The following is a 22,507-nucleotide window of genomic DNA, read 5'->3' as shown; positions in this document are numbered from 1 at the left end:
ACCATAAAGAGCCAGGGTTTTTCACCACAGTCATCTTCCATTTGAAGAATCCCCCCTTCCACCTGTACCTCTTCACCTTTCCCTTCATAGGGTGGCACGGTGGCCCAGTGGTTAGCACTGTTGCCTCACAGCAAGAACGTCACTGGTTCTGGGGCCTCATGTACGAAGACTTGTGTGGAAATCTTACTAAAACATTGCGTACGCACAAAGCTGTAAATGTGCGTACGCAGAAAAAAAATCAGATGTATGAAACACTGCGTACGCCGAATCACACGCATATTCTTTTGTACATCCGAATGAACGTGAAACTGAGCGCAACATGCACGAGCACAAAACCCCTCCCTGACTCCTCCCCCGTATGAATATGCTAATGACTCTACTTTGGCAAAACCCAACGAAAAAGCAACGGCAAAAGCAAGCAAGAAGAGAAACTTTGAACAGAATGTGAATTGGAGGTGCTGCTTTCAGAGGTAGACCGGAGGAAAACGGTGTTATTTGCAAGTTTGTCCTCCGGAATTAACGACAAAAGAAAAAAATAGAGTGGGAGAGTTTAGCTGATGCGGTTAACACAGTTAAATCTGAACATCGCACTGTGGAGTTAAAAGAGAAATAGTGCGATCTATAGGTGTAAAATGTTTTAGTACTGTTAACAGTCTAAGTGGCGCAGCTCGTATGACGCATGTAAACACGTTTGAGCATGAACTCGATTCGAATCCAGCGTCTGATGAACTCTTTCTTCTTTTTTCCCCGCTACATATCAGATTTTGCCTACTATTTATCATGAGAAAGACAAGTAGGAATCATTAATAAGTCTGTGCATCATATTTTATTTGCACATTTATTGAATGGAAATGTTTCTGATTCACGCATGCAAATTCATCTTCAGGTGATGCCTTTATAGCAATTTGTGTGCGGTAGTTCGCTCCCATTACAATGGGAAAACAGACGACCGCTGCAAATTCCATATGGTATGGAAAAAACAAAAAATGTGCGTACGCCTGCCATAAAGCTGCGCACATTCCCACGTTCAGTTCATCGTTAGTAAATCCAAACGTGAACAATTCTGAGCGTGAAACCTGAAGTACGCAAAGTTTTTGTGCGTATGCAGTGTTGATACATGAGGCCCCTGGTCTTTTAACAGGCCGGCAGTCATTTCTGTGCATAGTTTGCATGTTCTTCCCGTGCTCGCCTGAGTTTTTCCCGGGTTCTCGGGTTTCCTCCAACATTCTAAAAACATGCAAAACAAGTGAATTGATTAATCCAAATGTAGCCCTACAGTCAATCCCTCATCCTGCAGCACATCTCTTCATAGCATTCACTTTAGTCATCAAGGGGGGAGTTGTCGAGATCTACCTGAGCTAAAGGCTCCGCTCTCACCCTGCAAACGGGAGGGAGCCCAGGGCTCAAGGACCTTTTAAGCTCAGGGCTCTCTTCTGGGACAGCATGCCAGACTTGCTTATAATCAATCATGAGCTAAGTGTGAACTCTTGAAAGAATGTTTATCATTTTCTTCTGTGAATTCATGCTAATATTAGCTAACGTTACTCAAAAAAATTGTTACGTAATAGATATGTTAGCTGAATAGAATGATAGGTGAGGCAGTGGGGAAGTAGGTAGTGCTGTCACCTCACAGCAAGAAGGTCGCTGGTTCGAATCTCAGCTCAGTTGGCGTTTCTGTGTGGAGTTTGCATGTTCTTCCTTCGTTCGCGTGGGTTTCCTCCGGGTGCTCCGGTTTCCCCCACAGTCCAAACACATGTGGTACAGGTGAATTGGGTAGGCTAAATTGTCCATAGTGTGAATGTGTGTGTGGATGTTTCCAAGAGATGGGTTGTGGCTAGAAGGGCATCCGCTGCGTAAAAACTTGCTGGATAAGTTGGCGGTTCATTCCACTGTGGCGACCGTGGATTAATAAAGGGACTAAGCCGACAAGAAAATGAATGAATGAATGAATAGATTAATTTTAGATTTAACATACTTAACATATAGAAATACAAAATAATTAGAAAAATGGCGTAAACTTACCAACTTACCTGTGCTGCATGTCGTTGAGTTGCTTGTTGGGATCCTGTGTTTTGTTTTTCGGAAATCCAAACACTTTAATTTCAGATAGTAAGTTAGTCCCTGGCCTAAGAGAACACCAAACCACTGAGCAACACGGCCCTATTTGTAATTTCGACATTTAATCGCCAAAAAATGCAATAATATTTCTGTGTACAAATCGACAGCAATCGTTTAGAATGCACGCGATGCCTAAACGGAAACATACAACACTCATCCATATGTGAACAAAAAGCCGTTGAAAGGATTTACAGCGCATTAGCTTTTATATTTAGTGTCGGTTTGTCTTGCTTCGATTTACATTTGCTGGTATTGAAAATCTGTTCACTTCTATTGTTTTACACTTTAACTTTGCATTTCAATTCATACTTTAATCGCACTTAACCTGCAGATTAGAATAGAGACTTTATGAAAGATGCTCCTTTCTGGCTGATCTTTCTGTAAGGGAATTCTGCAGAAGCGCAGCTCAGGCGTGTCTCCTTATAACAACTCTCCATACAAAAAGAGCAATCACTAGCAATAGCAATATCCCATAATGTCCACCAGAGGGCGCTCCCATAACGTTGTTACGACATGCTCAACTAACAATTGTGCTGTTTTTCAGCAGGGAGTCTAGTCCTGGTTGCTGATCCACTGACGTCCTGGAGCAGAGCTCAGGAATACTGCAGACAGAACTACAGGGACCTGATGACGGTGCGGAGTCTGGCGGTGAATCAGGAGCTCACCGTCATGATCCAGCTATACTCCTGTGCTTGGATCGGCCTGTTCAGAGACTCCTGGAAGTGGTCGGATCAGACCGCCATACACCCAGATTCCCCCCTGCCGTGGGCTGCAGGACAGCCGGATAACTCAGGCGGACAGGACTCGTGTGCTGCGCTCAATTCTGCTGGTCAGATCACTGACGAGCGCTGCTCCAGACGGTATTACTTCTTTTGCCAGACAAGTACGGTGCTATTTAAAACATACTACATTACGGGTTTATCGAATGCTTGATTCTGATTGGCTGATGAGCTTTCTATGGTGTGCTGTTATTTTCAGATAAATATATATTTCACAGTACTTCAGCCACAGAAAACATCTGGTTCCCTAACATTGTCATATGTAGAACTTCAACAAAAGATAGCTTGGTTCTAAGCATTGTAAGGTGTTCGGTTATTGTCAGAGAAACGCACAGCTAAAGAGGTCCGGCAGGTTTAGTTATTTCACAGCTACAACAGTCAAAAATCACATCAAAACACAGCAGAAGGATGGATGAAAAGCCTTTAATTGTCGCATACACTTTTACATGCAGTGAAATTGGACCCCCTTCCCCCTCAGCCATACACAAACATTACAAATTTTAGGGGAAGACAGGTCAGACGGGAGGTAGCTTTTCGAAAGACAAAATAGGATATATTAGGGAAGAGGGAGGCGCACAAAAAAATCCCCTCTCAGACTGCCGTTTAAGCAGGGCATTGTGTGATCAGGGGGAAAAAAAGCTCCAGTACAAGCACATAAACACGGACATAACATCACAACAGGGGATGGGAACAGGGGATGTGTGGATATATTCCAATATGCGTGGCAGCCATCCGGTCCTGCAGCCAGGGGGCGTTGGTCACAGACCTGCCTACCAACACCGGTGTGTGAAAGCACACAAAGGTGTGGGGTGTGGGGGTTAAGACTGGTTTATACTTCTGCTTCAAGTGACCGGCGTAACCAACAGCGCATGCATTGCGCGTAGCTGTGCATTTATACTTCTGCTGCTGTCTCTGTTGGTCTGCATTAACACTTCTGAAACGCTAGTTGGCAGTGAGGTGTAAATGTTCCTCTGTGTCGAGTTTCTTCGCTGCTGTTTTGCTTTTCCTGAACACTTCCTGGATGTACAAGTGGCTCAAACTCGCTCATTTTGAGGCAGGAACCGGCGGACGTGCAGCAACTTTAACTATGAGGTAAAAACAAAACAAAACTTTCCATCCGGAGCTCCTTCACGGGACTCCACACTTGTAAACAATCGCTCCATCGGGCTCGTGCGGCTCTCAGTCCAGCCCAGACTCGTCAGCGCTACCAAGCCGACCAATCACAGAGCTTAAGCTACGCGTTGTTGCGACGTGTAGTTACATTTTTTGAGAGGTGCACATCAGCCTGTAGAGTCTCACAGGTGACCCTGGGACAGGGAGCAGGAATTCAGAGCGTCTCCTTATCATGTTTTCCGAGGGAAGTTGTTTGTCTCTAGCCGAGGCCGTCTGGCAGGAGAGTCACAGGGAAGTCGAAAAGGTAAAAAAGGTTTTCAGTTTTGGTCAATATCTGCTAATTCCACAGATATCTAATGTCCATCACTGGTCTCCAGCTCTGTCCAAATCACGTTGCAAAGCTGCTAGTGTCATGTTCTGGTAAAGGGAAAAAGGAGCGAGGACCCAAGTGCAGATTAGATAGGATTTTATTAAATATAAAAATTAAAATAAAATGCAAAATAAACAACCCCGAGGGGTTAAAACACTAATAAAACAAATAAACAAACAAACTTGTCTGGGCAGGCACGACAAGGCAAGGCTGGACACAGCAGGACAGGTAAAGATGGACAACATGTGATGACGAACTCGCACAGGACAGCAGATATAAGGAAATTAACACAAAAACAGATGAACATAATTAACTAATAATGGGTTAACAAGGAGGGTGGGACTAGACAATAGACACGAGAGAGCGCATGACACAGAGAGACGACACAAGCCATGCGCTCACAAAAAACAGGACAAGAACATGCAGCCAATGAGAGAACTCATTAACCGCATGTTCATGACAAGACGAGCACACGACAAAAGCACGTGACCACAATGTAAACATCGAGCCACGTGCTTTGACAAAAGACGCAAGACACAAGCACACGATAGATAAACACCTTACCGTGCGCTCACACATAAGCAACGCGCATGCTTCGTCTCAGCGCCAACCAAAACTGAAACCAACTAGACGGAGGCGCCGAGAATAAAGCAGCGCGATGCTGACAGAACAAACACAAACACTAGTACAAGAGCGCGCGCGTCTGAGGGACGCAGAGCGTGCGCGGCCACATCAAGCGGCAGTGCGCACACTCTGCGTACACCCACAAAGAGACACACAGAGACAGAAACAGGACCAGACATGAGTAGTGTCAGAGCTCTGCCACCAAAACAAGAATTTACAAGACCAAAGTGGCAGAACCCTGACAGCTAGTTTCTTCCTGATGTTTTCCAATTTGTGGTCTAACGCCAGAGTCTGAGTACCAACAACCCTGCTCACCACCATTTCCATCTAGCCGGCCCGCTTGGTGGGGTTTTACTTTACTGACCGCTTTTATCAATCGCCGATACTCCAGGGCCCCGCCTAAGCCCATCAGCAGAAACCCTGTTATCAAAGTTGCCAATAGGTAAATATCTTCAATATCCTCCAGGGACAGAGCGGCCAGGCACACGACGCGCCACTTCTCCCACCCGTCCTGAACCCAGACTTCTCTTATGCTGTGTTCACACCAGATGTGGAACGCATGGATAAATCGCGCTATTTGCACATAAATAGCCACGTGACTATTTGTGTTTACTCGCTTCATTCGCGCGTCAAATTCACTTCAGAGCAGACGCGGATTTGCGTGATGAGCAGGGCTTCTGTCTGCCCCGTCACTCTAGCTTAGTTGCTAAATGGCTAACATGGATTTTATGAAGAAAATAACTGTGTTTATGTGCTTTAGGAAGGCTGAAAAACAGCGTTGATACGTTTAGGGTCGTGTCTGAGTCCACGAATGTCCGCTGAAGTTCAGATTTTCAAACTCGATCGATTTGCGCAAAATGTTCCATTTGCACCGCGCCATTCGCCCAATTCACGTCATTTGCGCCGCGCCATTTGCGCGTATTGCGCCGCAGGATGTCTATTTGCACGTTTGCATTGACTTAACAAGTAAATCACTCGCGCTTGACGCGCGTTATGCGTCTGGTGTAAATGCAGCATTAGAGAAGAAGGTGTCAATTGCGTTTAGAGACCAGATGTGAGCCAGCGCATTTGTGCCAAGTGAATGCTTGGGCAGGGAATAAAACAGAAGGTAATGTGCCGTCTCACAAGCGAACAGGGCTACCTGGGCGTCCCCGAACTGCTCCCATGTCAGCTGGACCGCATTGGGGTAGAGTGTCCATTCTCCTGGGAGTATGAGTTGCTGTGAGAGCGCATCAGCTGCATGTGAACGGCATGCAGCAATTTTCAACCGCATTGACTTGCTAAGACATGCGGCGAGAGCGTATACTGCGCTTAATAAATGCCACTGCAGCCATGGTGTCCCTCCTGACCAGCACATGTTTCCATTCCAGCTCCTATCAGAACCAGTGAGCAAGAAACACTGCCAACAGCTCCAGGCAATTGATATGCCAATGCACCCTCTTTTATTAGCCCCCACGTCGCACCCCTCTAGTCGTTCTGGCAGGTGGGGAAATCACAGCTACCATGTCCGACTCCAGATTTGTGACCTGGTGGGTGCTAGCAAACCCGGTCTGTCATCTGAACATGACAGCTCACCCTCGGATGCCACAATGGATGTCTTTTTAGAAGTGAAAACAGGAATAAGCCTTTACTTCTGAGCAGAAATAAATCAGTATATAGAAGTATTTGCTGCTGAGGTTTGCTACTAAACACCATTAATAACACCTGACAACACTCACCGCAGTTAAACTGTAGTGCAGGGGTTTTCAAAGTGTGAGGCGCGCCTCCCCTGGGGGCCACCAGAGCATGTCTGGGGAGGCGCAGGAAAAAATATTATGTAATAAAAATATAATTATTAAGCTTAATTATTATGTGTATTTTTAATTATTTTTAAACGTTTTAATTAAACAAAGCTAAAAAAAATAATACGTCAAAAATAAGAAAACCTTTTTCACCCAGAAGGCCATAGCTGTGAATTCGATTCTGTTTAGCAAGCCTGCCAATACAGATATATGCCTGCTAATACAATGGATCGGTTTCTGAGACCCCCCGATTCAAAGCCTTCAAGTTCAGGGCTTAAACCCAAAAGACGAGGATATGATGATCAGTATTTGAGTTTAGGATTTACGTGGACAGGACCAGCTGATGAACCACGACCTAAATGTGTGGTTTGTCAAGATATTTTGGCTAATGACAGCATGAGACCCGCTAAACTTCAGCGACACCTTGAAACCAAGCATGATGAGGTAGCAGGAAAACCTCCGGAATTTTTTGTGTGTGTGTGTGCGCGTGTGTATGTGTGCATGTTTGGGAGGAGGGGCGCCAATGGATAAGTTGTGTCAAAAGGGAGGCCCACTGTCTTAGGCTTTGAAAAACCCTGCTGTAGTGTAATGAGACCGTTTAAGTGAGTGCAGTATTAACAGTGTACATTATTTGTTTGTGTACCTCTCAGATTTCACATTTTCTAACATTTGTGTCTTTTAGGTAATGCGTAGCTCTGCTGTTTTGTGGTTCAGGGTCAAACTGTAATCATCTGTATTGTCATTGTTGATGTGTCTTTAAACAGCAGGGTGGAAGCAGCAGATAGTGAGACTGCAGGTGAAAGCAGGAGATGATGTGAATGATCAAGCCGTTTCAGCTGCTGTGTTGAATGAGGTGATACATAACAACTTTTTTTAAACTCTTCTAACAACATGCAAAGCATGAAGGCAAGGCAAGTTTATTTCTATAGCACATTTCATACACTGTGGTAAAGTGCTTTACATAAACAGGAATAAAAGAGACAAGCATAAATAAAATAGAAACAATAATATAGAAACAGATGAAAACAGGAGACAGTTTTTCCATATTCCAAAACATTCATTCATTCATTCATTCATTCATTATCTTGTCTGCTTAGTCCCTTTATTAATCCCGGGTCGCCACAGCGGAATGAACCGCCAACTTATCCAGCAAGTTTTTACGCAGCGGATGCCCTTCTAGCCACAACCCATCTCTGGGAAACATCCACACACACACACTCATACACTACGGACAATTTAGCCTACCCAATTCACCTGTACCGCATGTGTTTGGACTGTGGGGGAAACCGGAGCACCCAGAGGAAACCCACGCGGACGCAGGGAGAACATGCAAACTCCACACAGCAACACCAACTGAGCCGAAGTTCGAAGCAGCGACCTTCTTGCTGTGAGGCGACAGCACTACCTACTGCACCACTGCCTTGTTATTCCAAAACACGGGTGTATCATATTTACTCATTTTACTCTGGGACTTCCCCATTCTGCTGATCAATGGTGCTCTTTTGGTGAAGTGAATTTGATGCGAGTAAACTCAAAATGTCTATCTATGCGCAAATAGCGAAATTTACTCGCACATGCCATGTTTGATGTGAACGCAGCATAACCGTACGTTCACACCGAAAGCGGCGAGAGCGTCAAAGTAGCCGGAAGTCATTCATTTTCAATGAGAGCCGACGGCGATAGGCGACGATAAGCGGCGAGGAGCAGCGCGGCGCGTCTTTGCCAGCGTGAGCGTCGAGGAGAGTTGAAATGAAGTCAACTTTATGGTAATGAGCTATGATGCTGTTCGGTGGCAAGCAATCAGAATAAAGACGTCCACCGCTTGATAATAGTTCAGGGAACACAGACCTGTGAACTTTGGTTCCGACCACAGTTGTTCCCAAGGGTTTGATTATTGCGGTCGCCGGATTTCCAATTATTTACAATGTTTTCTTACAGGAACATACATTAAATAAGTTACTGGCGAGTTACTGATGTTCATTAATGATATATAAATTTATCTTTAAAAAGCGGGAATCTCACGCGATGTGACAGTACAAAACAGTACTGCTGCTTCAGGATATTTCAGACATATGGACACATAGTGGATAAATAGAGCAAAGCCACACCACACGCAACTTGATCTTCCATTGTTATATGAATTTGATAAGAAGTGCGCAACATTTTCACGTTAAAAACATGTCTTATGCAGGAATGTAACTGATAATGCTGCAACGGCTCCTTTCAGTACGAGATCAATGTAGCGAGTTTTGACGCTCTCGCCGCCGGAGCTGAAGGCAGACAGAGTTGTCGCCAGGGCGGCCAGAGCGACCTTGGACGCTCTCGCCGCTTTCGGTGTGAACGTACGGTAAGTGGATAAGACGAATCTGTTCTGCAGGTGCAGCAGAAGCTGAAGCAGCAGGGAATAACAGCGGATGTGAAGTTATCATGGCGGGAACAGTCTGATGGAGGGGTGCTTCAGAAGATGAAGAACAGATCAACAGGGATGAATGAAGAAGTATAGCAACAGAAGATGATTACTGTCATTATTAGACTTGTATATAGCTCTTCTAGCTTCTATGGTACAAAATGTAAGGTTTTCAAAGCAGATTATTTACGTCAACATTTGTAGTGAAAACTTAATGTCATAACACATTTGATGTGTTTATATGAGGGCGATCTGCTTAAGAAATGTACAGTACACTCTCAAAACCTTAAGGTTCATTATTGGTGTCTGCGGTTCAATAACCCTGAAGTCAAAGCGTATTCATAGTGGACTTAACTTTAAATAAACCTTTCTTTGCATGTTGTTTATGTGGTCTGGGTTGTAGTTTTCTTCTGATTTAGTGTTTGTTTTGTTTATAAATTGTGAAACGTGTTGCTCCGGGAATGTTTTGTAGGACAAAAACACTAAAGGGCGCTGCCTACATTATTGTACATCTAAAATACGCCACTTGGTGTACGTTTCAGATGACAAATCCATTAGAGGGCGCTGTCTACACTTTTAAGAATTTAAAATACATTGCTTAGGATGCGTTTTGTTGTACGTTTCAGATATTAAATCCACTAGAGGGCTGCTTTCTACATTTTAGCAAATCCAAAATAAGTGATTAGTGTGTGTTTTGTTGTACGTTTTCAGTCTCATTCTTCTTCTACACTACATATAATGGTGGGGCTTGTCATACAGATCAGCTAGCGAATCACTGAGCTAAACCCTTCCCTAAACCAACAAGTGTTTTCAAAAGAAAAACACAAGGGAAAAGTGCACTGTGAACATGTAGATTTACCTTGATTTTACCTCTTTTGTGGAAGCATGCTTGACTGGGACTCGAACTTGAGTGCTCTGCAGCACAAACACAACATTGTGCAAAGTGCGAGATGTGCAAGCAGTAACATATTATGTGGTGTTTCTTTTGTGTTATATTAATTTTATTATATTAATATATTATATTAAATTATATTATATTAAATTATATTAATCCCTAATTCATCAGTAATATGTACCTGTAAACATCATGAGTGTGAAAAGGAACAAAAGCTGCGGTCCTCACACTGCCCCCTAGTGTTCATTTAACGCACAAACTGCAGTCAAATGCACACTGCAGTGTGTTTTTACACAGTTGTCGCCTGCAGCGTGTATTTCCATTGAGTCTGCACTGCGTGTCTTGCTCTGCTCGTCCTCAGAGACACATTTCCATGCTCATCTAATGGGTTTTGAATAAGAAGCAAAGTCGGGATGAAAATCAGTCAGACGTGGAGAAGAGTCAAAGACCAGAACGATTATAAAACCCCCCTTCAGCAGATCCGGCATCTAGTTCAGCAGAACAGGTGAGTGAGGCTCTTTTCTGAACTCCACATGTATTGATTACCTGTCAGAGGTTTTCCAGTATGTTTATCTTAATCTGCATGACATTCGATGCATTTATCAAAGAGAGGAAGCTAGTGTTTGTTTTAGATGCACTGCAAAACCATTTTAAACCCTAATTTTTTAAGTTAATTAATAAAGTTAATTGTTTCTTTAGAGATCAATGTTCTTCCACAGTATTTTTGTGTTGTTTTCTTGTACATTTTTACTAATTAAATCAACATTCTAAATTACACAATATACATTTTTTGAGAAACTGGTCAACATTAGTTTTTGCCTAAAAAAAGAGCACATGTCTGCCAAAGGGATCAGAAAAATCATTTCAATTTAGTAGAAAAATTATGATTATTCTGGACCTATAGGCAGATATATGCTTCTGGCTTATTAACTAATGTCTATTTTTTAAAAGATATTAAACACATTACAAAATAATATTTTAAAGGAATTATAATGCATGTATATAATGCAATCATTTGAGGGTTTTTTCATATAATTAGATGAAAGCTTTATAGGTTTATGTTAATAAATCAGCTAGATGTTAAGAAAATACTTTTTATTTTAATTTAAAGCAAAGTAAAGCAAATTATATTCATTTTTTAAACAAAAATTTAAAATTACAATTAAATTTTGCTCTGTGTTTAAGAAAAGCTTACTAATTACAAATAAAGTGCATTATTATTATTATTTTCATTGTTTTATTATTATTATTATCATTGTTTTATTATTATTTTTTTATATATTGTTGTTACTGGTATTATTATTATTATTATTATTATTATTATTATTATTATTATTATTATTATAAAAATACTAATTTATTATTATCATCTAAAATCATGGAACTAAATTATATTTTACTATAAATAAAGATTTATGGAAATAATAAATTACATCCTAATGTTTTGGAAAATCAGTGGGATCAGAAATAAATTTACAATCATTTAAAGGGAGAACAGGAATTATATTTCTTACAGATAAACATACCATAACCATTATTTTTTTTTAATATCACCAAATCCCCCAAAATAAACCCATATAGATGTAGATTAATATTAGAACAAATGAAAATAGTAACCGAACAATAAACACAAAAAAAATTAAATTAAATTACAATTTTAAAATTTTAATTTAAACGAATAACATAAACTACAATATTAAACTAAAATAACTCAGTCTTTTATCTGCCCAATCATGAAACTGATGTTGATTTAAGATTGTTTTTATATTTGACCTGGAAAACAAGTCAGATGGGCAGTTTCAGTCTTTACTGTGTATTAATCTGGGATTTGACATGTTTTTCTGATTTTACAGACGGAGCAATGGAGCAGATGCTGTTTCTCATCTTCATCAGCTGGGGATTATTCTGGGTTAAAGGTGAGTTATTCAATTAATAAAACTAACATAAATGTCAAACTAGAGGGTTAATAAATATATACAAATAAAAACTTAGTTATAGAGGTTTTTAAAAAAAGTATGTATCTGGGTGGCACGGTGGCTCAGTGGTTAGCACTGTGGCCGCACAGCAAGAGGGTCGCTGGTTCAAGTGCCGGAGCAGTTGGTGTGAGTTTCCTCCGAGTGCTCCAGTTTCCCCCATAGTCCAAACACATGCGCTATAGGGGAATTGGATAAGCTAAACTGTCCTCTTTGCAGGACCTCTCAAGCTCTATCAGGTTAAATGGGAAGTGACGGTGTGCAGCCATTTTCAGATCTCTCCAGAGATGCTCAATAGGATTTAGGTCTGGGCTCTGGCTGGGCCACTCAAGGACATTCACTGAGTTGTTGTGAAGCGGCTCCATTGATATTTTGGCGGTGTGCTTTGGGTCATTTACCTGCTGGAAGATGAAGCGTCGCCCCAGTCTGAGGTCTGTGAAGGTCTTCATTCAGGATGTCTCTGTACATCGCTGCATTCATCTTTCCCTCTATCCTGACTAGTCTTCCAGTTCCTGCTGCTGAAACACATCCCCACAGCATGATGCCAACACCACCATGCTTCACTGTAGCGATGCTGTTAGCCTGCTGATGAGCGCTGCCTGCTGTTCTCTAAGCGTAACGCCTGGCGTTCACTCCAAACAGTTCAGTTTGAGTCTCATCAGAGCAGAGAGTTTAGTTTCTGATGCTCTGAGAGTCCTTCAGATGCCTTGTGGCAAACTCCAGGCGGGGAGTTTCTTCAGTCTGGCCACCCTACCATACAGATGCCTGATTGGTGGATTGCTGCACAGATGGTTGTCCTTCTGTAAGGTTCTCCTCTCTCCACAGAAGAGCGCTGTAGCTCAGACAGAGTGACCTTCAGGTTATTGATCACCTCCCTGACTAAGGGCCTTCTCCCCCGATCACTCAGCTTAGATGTCCGGCCAGCTCTAGGAAGAGTGCTGGTGGTTAAACATCTTCCACTTACGGATGATGGAGGCCGCTGTGCTCATTGGAGCTTTCAGAGCAGCAGAAATGTTTCTGTAAGCTTCCCCAGCCTTGTGCTTCCAGACAATCCTGTGTCGGAGCTCTACAGACAGTTCCTTTGTCTTCATGCTTGGTTTGTGCTTTGACATGCACTGTCAACCCTGGGCCCTTATAAAGCCAATGTAGAGGCTGTGAATACTGATGTACATGTGATTTAGCAGCTTTTTATTTTAAATAAATTTACAACAATTTCAAAAACCCTTTTTTTCACATTGTCATTATGGGGGATTGTGTGTAGAATGTTGAAGAAATAAATGAATGTGATTAATTTTGGAATAAAGCTGTAACATAAACAAATGTGGGAAAACTGAAGCGCTGTCAATACTTTCCGGATGCTCTGTAGGCCTTTAAATGTCTCTTTAAGCTGTATAGAAGTGTCTTGAAGAATATCTAGTCTAATATTATGTACTGTCATGATGGCAAAGATAAAATAAATCAGTTATTAAAATCTATTACGTTTAGAGATGTGTTGAAAAACAGAAAATATAGAGGAGGAAGAATAATTCAGACTTCATCTACATCTCACTACACTAAATGCCACTCTACGTAATTCACACTGGTTTTGCAGGTTTGTCCTCCGCTGTTGTTTTGTTCGTGAATCAGTCGAAGACGTTTGACGAGGCTCTGCGAATCTGCAGAGATGAATACATTGACCTGGTGAGTCTGTGGGATCAGTCAGACATGGATGCTCTTTTCACTCTGAAAGACTTCACCTTCACTGAAACCGCCTGGATCGGCCTGAGGAAGAGCCGTCGTGAGCAGTGGCTCTGGTCTCTGTCTGATCCACGCCTTTATAAAGCAGGAGAAACTGAGTACACTAACTGGGGTCCGCGAGAGCCCACGAACACCGCTGGAGAATTCTGCTCTGTGATGGATAGCCTGGGGAATATTCGAGACACGCCCTGCCTGACCCCCAGGAGCTTCATCTGCTATAACGGTGAGCATACACTGATATACACTGTAATGAATGCTGGCTTCCACACGGTTCCTTCATGCTGTCTCAACGCAAATCAATCAAGTTAACTTACAAATTTGAGTGGATTGAACATAAAACAATTAAGCTCCTCAAAACCCTCAGGAATTGTGCTGATGCATTCATTTATTCATGTTCTTTTTGGCTTAGTCTCTTTATTTATAAGCCATCACCACAGTGGAATGAACCGCCAACTATCCCAGCATGTTTTGCACAGCGGATGCCCTTCCAGCTGCAATCCAGTACTGGGAAACACCCACACACACTCATCCACACTCATACACTACGGCCAATTTAGTTGATTCTCCTATAGCGCATGTGTTTGGACCAACCCAAGCTCATTCTGGAAACATAGCCCCGCGGACGTTTCTGGAGACCGCGATTTACATGGCCGGAGGTATGTAAGGCCGCGTTTAGTTTTTTTCGAGCGAACGCTGCGGGGCGGTGTGGCGATGATCCGCCCCTCATCTTCGCGATCGCCGGCCGACGGCTCGCCTCCGAGTGGAGGGCTTTCCCGATGCAACCAGTTTGTCCGCTTAGCTCACAGCGTTGCGACGGCGGAGCGGAGGCCCCAGAGGAGGAGGAGCCAGCCGGGGACGACGACCGGGATCGAGTCCGGGGAACAGCGGCTCCGGAAATCAGGTAAGTTGAAAAACAGAATCCGAAAAATAAGGGCGAGAATGCGGCGGGATCCGAAAACGCGGTCGAAATCAAAGACGAGGGCTTTTGCTTTTTTTTTTTTTCTGGACGGCTTTTGCAAACCGTCGCTCGGGTTTAGGGAAGGAGGAGGAGGAAGAGGAGGGCGGCCGAGTCGGCCGATCCGGCAGCTTTTCGTGCGAGAACGGCAGCGGCCTCTCGCGGGTCCGCGAAAACAAAAACCGCTCGAATACGTACCTCCCGGGACGTAAATCACGGTCCGCAGAAACGACCGCGGGGCTACGTTTCCACAATGAGCTCGGGTTGGTTTGGACTGTGGGGGAAACCGGAGCACCCGGAGGAAACCCACGCCAACACGGGGAGAACATGCAAACTCCACACAGAAACACCAACTGACCCAGCTGGGACAATTACTTCATGCTGTCCCAACACAAACTGATTAAGTGAACTGGATAGTTTTTACAAATGTAAGTGGTTTGATCAAGCAGCAGGAACTCTTGTGTGTTTGTTGTGGTCTCCTGCAGATCAGGGGAGTAGCTCAGACAAATACGTCTTCGTCAGTTCTCCTAAAGCCTGGAGAGACGCTCAGAGTCACTGTAGAAGCTTTTACACTGATCTGGTGAGCGTCAGGAACCTGCAGGAGAACCAGCAGATCCAGTCGCTGGTGCCGGCGGGGGGCGTCTCGTACATCGGCTACTTTAAAGATGACTTCGCCTGGTCCGACAGCAGCACGTCTTCATACAGAAACTGGGACCACGGTCAGCCCGACGGCTCTGGAATCTGTGCGGTGCTGCAGTTTCATAATCACATGTGGAATGATCTGACCTGCACTGACCCCAGAGGATTCTTCTGCTCGGCCGGTGAGTGAAAGTGAAGGTTACCTCTGAAAGTAATGCATTACAATATTGAGTTGGGGAGTTCTCACCAAGTGTGCCGCAAGCCTACGTTTGAGTGAAGGTTTCGGCCGTTAGATCGCCCCCTGGGGGCTGGCTGCAGTACAAGTCATAAAGCCCGCCTCCCCGTGTTAATGAAGGAGACTTGAGCCCAAATAAAAAAAAATATTACACTTGCAATAAAATGTCCCGAAAGATAGTTCTGGTCGATTAAGGCACTGGTTATTGTGCTGAAATAGGTGCAGATCTTCATTTTTGTAAACAGTTTGTTTTTAGCAGTAATTTAATGCTGGGCGTGTCATCGTGATTTACAGCTGTGATTGACAGTTTCTCAAAGCAGCGCATCTGAGCTTCGGCAGGAGACTGAAGTAGACTGAAATGTTATTATTCGATTTCTGTGTTATTTTACCATGACAAAATGAGTTCAGCAGTAAACTATAGTTTCTGACATACATGATCCTGGTGGAACACTGTTTATTCGCTAAGTTCAGGGCTTTTTTCGGGCTTTATTAGTTTGCTGATACACGCCTAGCCACCCAGATAGCAAAACACAGTTCCGGCTAGATTCTCGCCTGCCGGAGACTTATCTCTTAGAGCTCAGACTGACTAATGTTACCTCTGCTGGACCTACTCCGGATGCCTGGACTCACTGCCCGATTCCAGTCCGAGTCAATCGAGCCAGATGCGGCGGCCGAGCGAGCCGGTGCTGCCGCATGCGAGCCGGAATCAGCCCGCGACGCCGCGAGTAAAGTTATGCGCTGCGGCCTGGAGCTGGCGCGATTAAATATATAAAACCCTCATATTTGTTAACGTTATTACATCCATTTGTGTTGATATGACAGCAAACGCATGCTGAGAAGTTCGGGGGGCGTAGTTGATTTTACATAAAGCGTTTGATTGGAAGCTCGACTCTGCTCATTTTCGCGGCTCCTCCTCTGGCTCCATCAGACAATCCTTCTGCGCATGTCAAGGCTCCAATTTCAGCAGTCTTTTGCGACAGTTTGTGCCCGTCAAGCAGGCGTTTTGCCCTCAAGGCGTTCAATGGGAAAAAGGGCTGTCGCGTCGTCCATATTTTTTACAGTCATTGGTTCTCACACTATGCTATCCGAACCGTGCCCAGGCCCGTTTCCTGGATAGTTTGAGAAGTGCGAGTGCTCTGAATTGGGCTTAGGCTGGTACAGTTGGCCGGCCCTGGCCCGGTTGGAAGAGGTGTGCCAGAGCACAGTTCACTTGGGCTTTGGCGTGGTACGCTTGTAGTGTGAGTGCAAAGCGCCTGAGCCCGAAACTGAAAGCGAGACGTGACTTTTGAGGGACTGTTTGATCTGGATTAAGTAATCATTCTTACTGTTCAATGAACACAAACTGCCGTAGTTTATTAAAGATGCAAACCCCTCACTGCACGACAGCTGCACTTTCAGCACACCTCCTAATTCCTGCAGCTCGAGGACTTTATGATTGTTTATGAGCGCCAAAAGTGGCGGATCTGCTCAGCGAAATATTTGACTGTGTGTCACTGCATATCAAACCACTACAACAGTATAACTAAAGGCTCGAATGCAATGTGAGAGCGGGCCATCGGGGGAGACGAGAGGGGGGACAAGCGTGCTTCAGCCCGGTTCAAGGCAGTGTGAGTACGCCCTAATGGCCTGTTTCCACTGAGTGGTACAGTACGGTTCGGTTTGGTACGCTTTTATGGCCGTTTCCACTGTCAAAAGGTGTACCGAACCAAACCGTACCGTGCCACTTTTTCGGGACCCTTTCAAAAGGGTCCCAAACACAAAAAAAAGGGTAACAAAAGGCGAAGCTAGACGTGCAGCTGAACGCTATTGGTTTACAGAAGAGATACGTCATTCACTTACAACAAGCCAGAATGTAAACAAAGCACCCGCCATGTATGAAATACACAGCGAGAGATTACAGCGGAATTATATATTCATATATCATCATCCTGATGAGCAGCCACTCAGCCATGGAGTAGAGCAGAATCTACCCTGTGCCTCGCAGTTGTTTACGAGCCAGTCTGACGCGCGAGCGGTTTCGCTTTCTTCCTTGTGCTCAACGCGTGTCTATATCTGAAATAACAAACTTCTTGAGCTGATAATAATAATGTGCGCTTGATTATTGACAAGCTTTGGAAACCGATCCCGTGAGAAGCTGACAAACGCCAGATTGACACATTTAGAAAGGACAAACGCGAGAGTTGAGCGCAGGAAAAAAAGGAGCATGTTATTTCTTCAGCAAACGTGAACAAACTGCCTTGTTTTTATTATTATCATCACCTTTTGGACTAATATGAACTGGGTATGATGGAGTGACTCTCTAACAGAGGCTACATGACATGTGCTGCTGAAGATTACAGACACAGATGAGAGGTTTACTCTGACTGTGGGCTATACTTTGTGTTGTTTTGAACCTAATTAAGGACTAAATGTCTGCTGTGTGTAGTTTTTCTGTAGTTGGTAACATATTGGAGACTGTAAGGGGCTGTATGTGTGCATATATGTTAATTTATTTATTTATTTTATATAATTACAGACGTTACAGTAGGCTATTTCGCACCGTCATTGATCTGCAGTTATAATCAACTCCTGTTTATAGAAAAGTTAGTAATCAACATTTATACAGAAGTATTTATGTGTGTGAAGTGTCTGTTTTGTGAGAAGTGCTTTTAATATGATATGTGAGCGACCCGTACAGCCTTACTGTAGACATTTCCTCCAGCGAGAATGATGTGACTGACACTTTCTGTCTTACACCACGCCCACCAAAACGGTACCCTTTATAGTGGAAACGCAAGCCTGATAAAGGTGAACTGTACCGACCCGAACCATACCATACTGTACCAGTCAGTGGAAATGAGCCATTACTCTCCAGAAAGGTACTAGTTGAGTTACTTACTCTATATGGTCAGTAATACGGTACTTTTGAGTGACTTCTTCTGACCTTAGCTGGGGCTGGTTTTTTCTTCTTTGTTAATAGAGGAGCTTTCAATGAACAACACACTGTAGAACCTTCATTCCCCTTTAAACAAACACATCGGTAAATAATACTGTAGGATAATGTGATCTGAGAAGCTCAGAGCTCTGCATGCTGTATATACAGAGTAATGACTGTTTAAAGCGGTGTGTTTGCTGCTTTCGTACTTCTAGTCTTATTTGTGATGTAAAGCCAGTGTGCATTGAGACTACGGGTGCTTTCACATCTGTAGTTCGCCTTATTTGCTCTGGAACAAGGGCAATAAATGATACATTGTTGCATTTTCTGCCGTGTTTGGGTTGTTTTTACACCACACTGATCGCTTTGGTCTGAACCAGTTGAAAAGAACCAAAAAGCAGTCATGTGACAAAACCCTCATCACTCATTGGCCAGATGTTGTTGAACATAGTTCCTAAACTGCTTATCGATTGGTCAGAATTCACATGTGGGAAAATGCCAAAGAACTCCTGCTAGTAAACGAACCGGCAGACACGAAATGTGGCTTTTGACTGCAGCTATGACTGCGCTGCTGAGTGTATCCTGGCTCATAGTGTACTATATAGTTTATATACATCACTTAGACAAACTCTACATATGGAGAATGAAGTGCGGCTCTGTGTGTGTGTGTGTGTGTGTGTGTGTGTGTGTGTGTGTGTGTGTGTGTGTGTGTGTGTGTGTGTGTGCGTGTGTGCGTGTGTGTGTGTGTGTGCTCTCAGATGCAGTGTTGACTCAGACAGTGCGTCTGCAGCTGAAGGCTCTGCGTGTGGAGGATCTGCAGCTGTCACTCCTGCAGCAGGTCAGTCATCAGCATCAGGAAACAGTTTATACTTCTGTTTATGAACATATCTGGGATATATATATATATATATATATGTTCATACACAGTCATATAGGAATACATATGTATGGACTTAAAGATAATATATTAGATCATACGGTGCATCTGGAAAGTACTGGCAGCGCTTCACTTTTTTCCACTATTTGTTTATGTTACAGCTTTATTCCAAAATGGATTAAATTGATTGATTTCCTCAACATTCTACACACATAAACAAATGTGGGAAAAGTGAAGCGCTGTCAACACTTTCTGCATGCGCTGTATGTGTATATATTTGTATCGTTGGATATAAAATGTAAGCAGAGATTTTAGGACTATTTTTGACTCATAAGTTCCATATTTGAATGAACTGATTGGATCAATAATCGAAATTATTTCTGGTCAACTAAACAATTAAATATATATATATAAAGCTGTATTTGTAGTTAGTTGATTTTCCTCCATGTCTCACTCTTCAGGCTGCGTTCACACTCATTAAGCGTGTGTTTGCTGTTCTCAGATCAGGCAGACGCTGGTGTCTGGAGGCCTGTCAGAGTATGCAGATGTGCAGTGGAGGAAGCAGCAGGACGGAAACATCTTCCAGAGGACAGAAGACCTGAAGACAGACGCTCAGAATACAGGAAAACAGTCAAATACAGTCTGTGGGGATGGAGGACAGCACTGATGGAGGAGCGGAGAACACTGAGTCTGTTCACCTAGACCAGGGGTGCCCAATCTCAGTCCTGGAGGGCCGGTGTCCTGCACGGTTTAGCTCCAGCTTGCTTTGACACACCTGCCTGGAAGTTTCTAGTATACATATGAAGAATTTGATCAGCTGGTTTAGGGGCTGTTTCATTAAAGTCGTTTAGAAAACGGGGATTAAAGTCAAAAACCTGACATCGATGAGCTTATATTTGTAATATGAGATTAATTCCTCTAGAATATTGCAAGTCTTCTTCGCTTTTTTATTAACGATCATCTCCAAACTTGTGCAGTTCTGCTTAGTCTCCTGAAACAAGTGAACAAAGTTTGACGTTGATCCAGTCCATTTGTTATGCATATGAAACTTTGCCATAATAATATTGACGTAATAAATGCAAACATCAGAACTTTGTAAGTTGAATATAATATTTGTTTTCCTTCTAAGAAACTTTTCCACATCCATCCGGAAAATCTGTGTGAATACCACAATCTCAAAACATATGGACAATAGATTCCTTTTCCATGCAACAAAAATCACAGGAATAATCAAAATCCAAATGAAACCTCTCTGAAACCTCTTTAGCTGGACATATGCAGTGTCAGATTTAAATGTAAAGGGCTGAAGGCACATAGACAGATCTTGATATCTCTTCTGCTTTGGACTGTAAAAGCCTACTGTTCAGGGAGCGAGTGATCATCCTCTCATTTATCTGACTTCTTTTGCTCGCGTTATTTTTGTCAGTCAGGTTGCTTCTCGATTCTAAGATCGCAATTGCACGAATATTAGGCCGTCAGCGGGTCAGCGGGTGTTAATGTCAAGCCCTGGGGACAGCTAAAGTAATATAAACATTCATTCATTCATTTTCCCCTTCATTAATGTTAGGTCGCCACAGTGGAATGAACCACCAACTTATCCAGCACATTTTAAGGCAGCAGATGCCCTTCCAGGCGCAACCCATCTCTGGGAAACATGCACATAAACACATTCACACAAACACTCATACACTACAGACAATTTTGCTCACCCAATTCACCTGTACCGCATGTCTTTGGACTGTGCCGGAAACCGGAGCACCCGGAGGAAACCCATGCGAACGCAGGGAGAACATGCAAACTCCACACAGAAACACCAACTGACCCAGCCGAGGTTTGAACCAGCGACCTTTTTTGCTGTGAGGCAACAGCACTACCTGCTGCGCAACAATCGGCAACTCATCCAGTATATGTTTTACACAGTGGATGCCCATCCAGCTGCAACCCAACACTGGAAAACATCCATACACACTCATTTACACACACACACACACACACACTATGGACAATTTAGTTGATCAGTTCCTCTATAGCGCATGTGTTTGGACTGTGGGGGAAACCGGAGCACCCGGAGGAAACCCACACCAACACGGGGAGAACATGCAAACTCCACACAGAAACACCAACTGACCCAGCCGAGACTCGAACCAGCGACCTTCCTGCTGTGATGCGACAGCACCTACTGCACCACCGCATCGTTGTAATATAAACAAATGACCCAATATGTATTATACTACAGTTTACTATAGTAAAACCTGAAGTAAACTACAGAAATACTACACTATGCTGGAGCATTCACTAACAAAGAGTCCACATATTATACTTTACAATAGTATGGTTCAAAAACACGTACTATAAACCGCTACAGTGTGTTTTGTTCATGTCACACTGACCTCTGCTGGACAGCAGTATGAACAGCAGCTCAAAACACCAAACGCAAAGCAGTGAATGAACGCGGAGTGCTTTAAAATGAACACATCAGTGCGGGAATCTGCTAATCTGATCATGATCATCATGTAAAGCAGTGTGTTCATTAGTCTTCCTACAGTCTTTACTAAAACAAACAAACACTCTCTGCATTTGCATTTTCAGATCAGTCTTCATAGCCGAGCACCACTCTAATGGCTTTATGCAAATACTGATCAGAGGACAAGTTTGCATGGAAACACAGAGCCATTAGTGAACATTCTAACTTGCCTAATTACCCTAACTTTACCCTGATTACCCTAGTGAAGCCTTTAAATGTCACTTTAAGCTGTATAGAAGTGTCTTGAAGAATATCTAGTCTAATATTATTTACTGTCATCATGACAAAGAGAAAATAAATCAGTTATTAGAGATGAGTTATTAACACTATTATGATTAGAAATGTGTTGGAGAAATCTGCTCTCTGTTACACAGAAATTGGGGAAAAAAATAAACGGGGGCGAATAATTCTGACTTCAGCTGTTTATATATACACACATATCACCATTTTTATTCCTTAATGTTCATTAATGCAAAGCTTTTTTTAATAGACACAACAAAAAATAAGACTGCATTTTACTTGTCTGGCATGGTTTATTTTACAGAAACTAGAAATTGTTCATACAT

General features: G+C 43.2%; 2 protein-coding genes across 2 annotated transcripts in view; both read left to right on the top strand.

Annotated features, from left to right (window-relative positions):
* si:cabz01076231.1 overlaps positions 1-22,507 on the top strand; it is a 758,238-nt gene that overhangs the window by 346,200 nt on the left and 389,531 nt on the right. The window lies entirely within an intron of this gene.
* LOC100149796 (macrophage mannose receptor 1) lies at positions 10,337-22,343 on the top strand. The gene is made up of 6 exons (XM_021478123.3): positions 10,337-10,592; positions 11,941-12,003; positions 13,652-14,020; positions 15,238-15,573; positions 19,299-19,378; positions 19,920-22,343. Exons 2-6 carry the CDS (start codon positions 11,949-11,951, stop codon positions 20,082-20,084), a joined length of 1,005 nt encoding a protein of 334 aa, XP_021333798.2. The 5' UTR covers positions 10,337-10,592; positions 11,941-11,948; the 3' UTR covers positions 20,085-22,343.

The sequence above is a fragment of the Danio rerio genome, chromosome 7 (assembly GCF_049306965.1).
Source record: "Danio rerio strain Tuebingen ecotype United States chromosome 7, GRCz12tu, whole genome shotgun sequence".
NCBI classification, from domain to species: domain Eukaryota; kingdom Metazoa; phylum Chordata; class Actinopteri; order Cypriniformes; family Danionidae; genus Danio; species Danio rerio.
Note: the sequence above shows the minus strand (reverse complement) of the source record. Positions and strands in the feature narration are given on the sequence as shown.

Excerpts from the sequence above, each read along its gene's own strand:
- LOC100149796 (XM_021478123.3), top strand. The coding sequence starts at position 11,949 with ATGGAGCAGATGCTGTTTCTCATCTTCATCAGCTGGGGATTATTCTGG. Across the intron at positions 14,021-15,237 it reads GAGCTTCATCTGCTATAACG|ATCAGGGGAGTAGCTCAGAC; the intron begins GTGAGCATACAC and ends GGTCTCCTGCAG. Across the intron at positions 19,379-19,919 it reads AGCTGTCACTCCTGCAGCAG|ATCAGGCAGACGCTGGTGTC; the intron begins GTCAGTCATCAG and ends TGCTGTTCTCAG.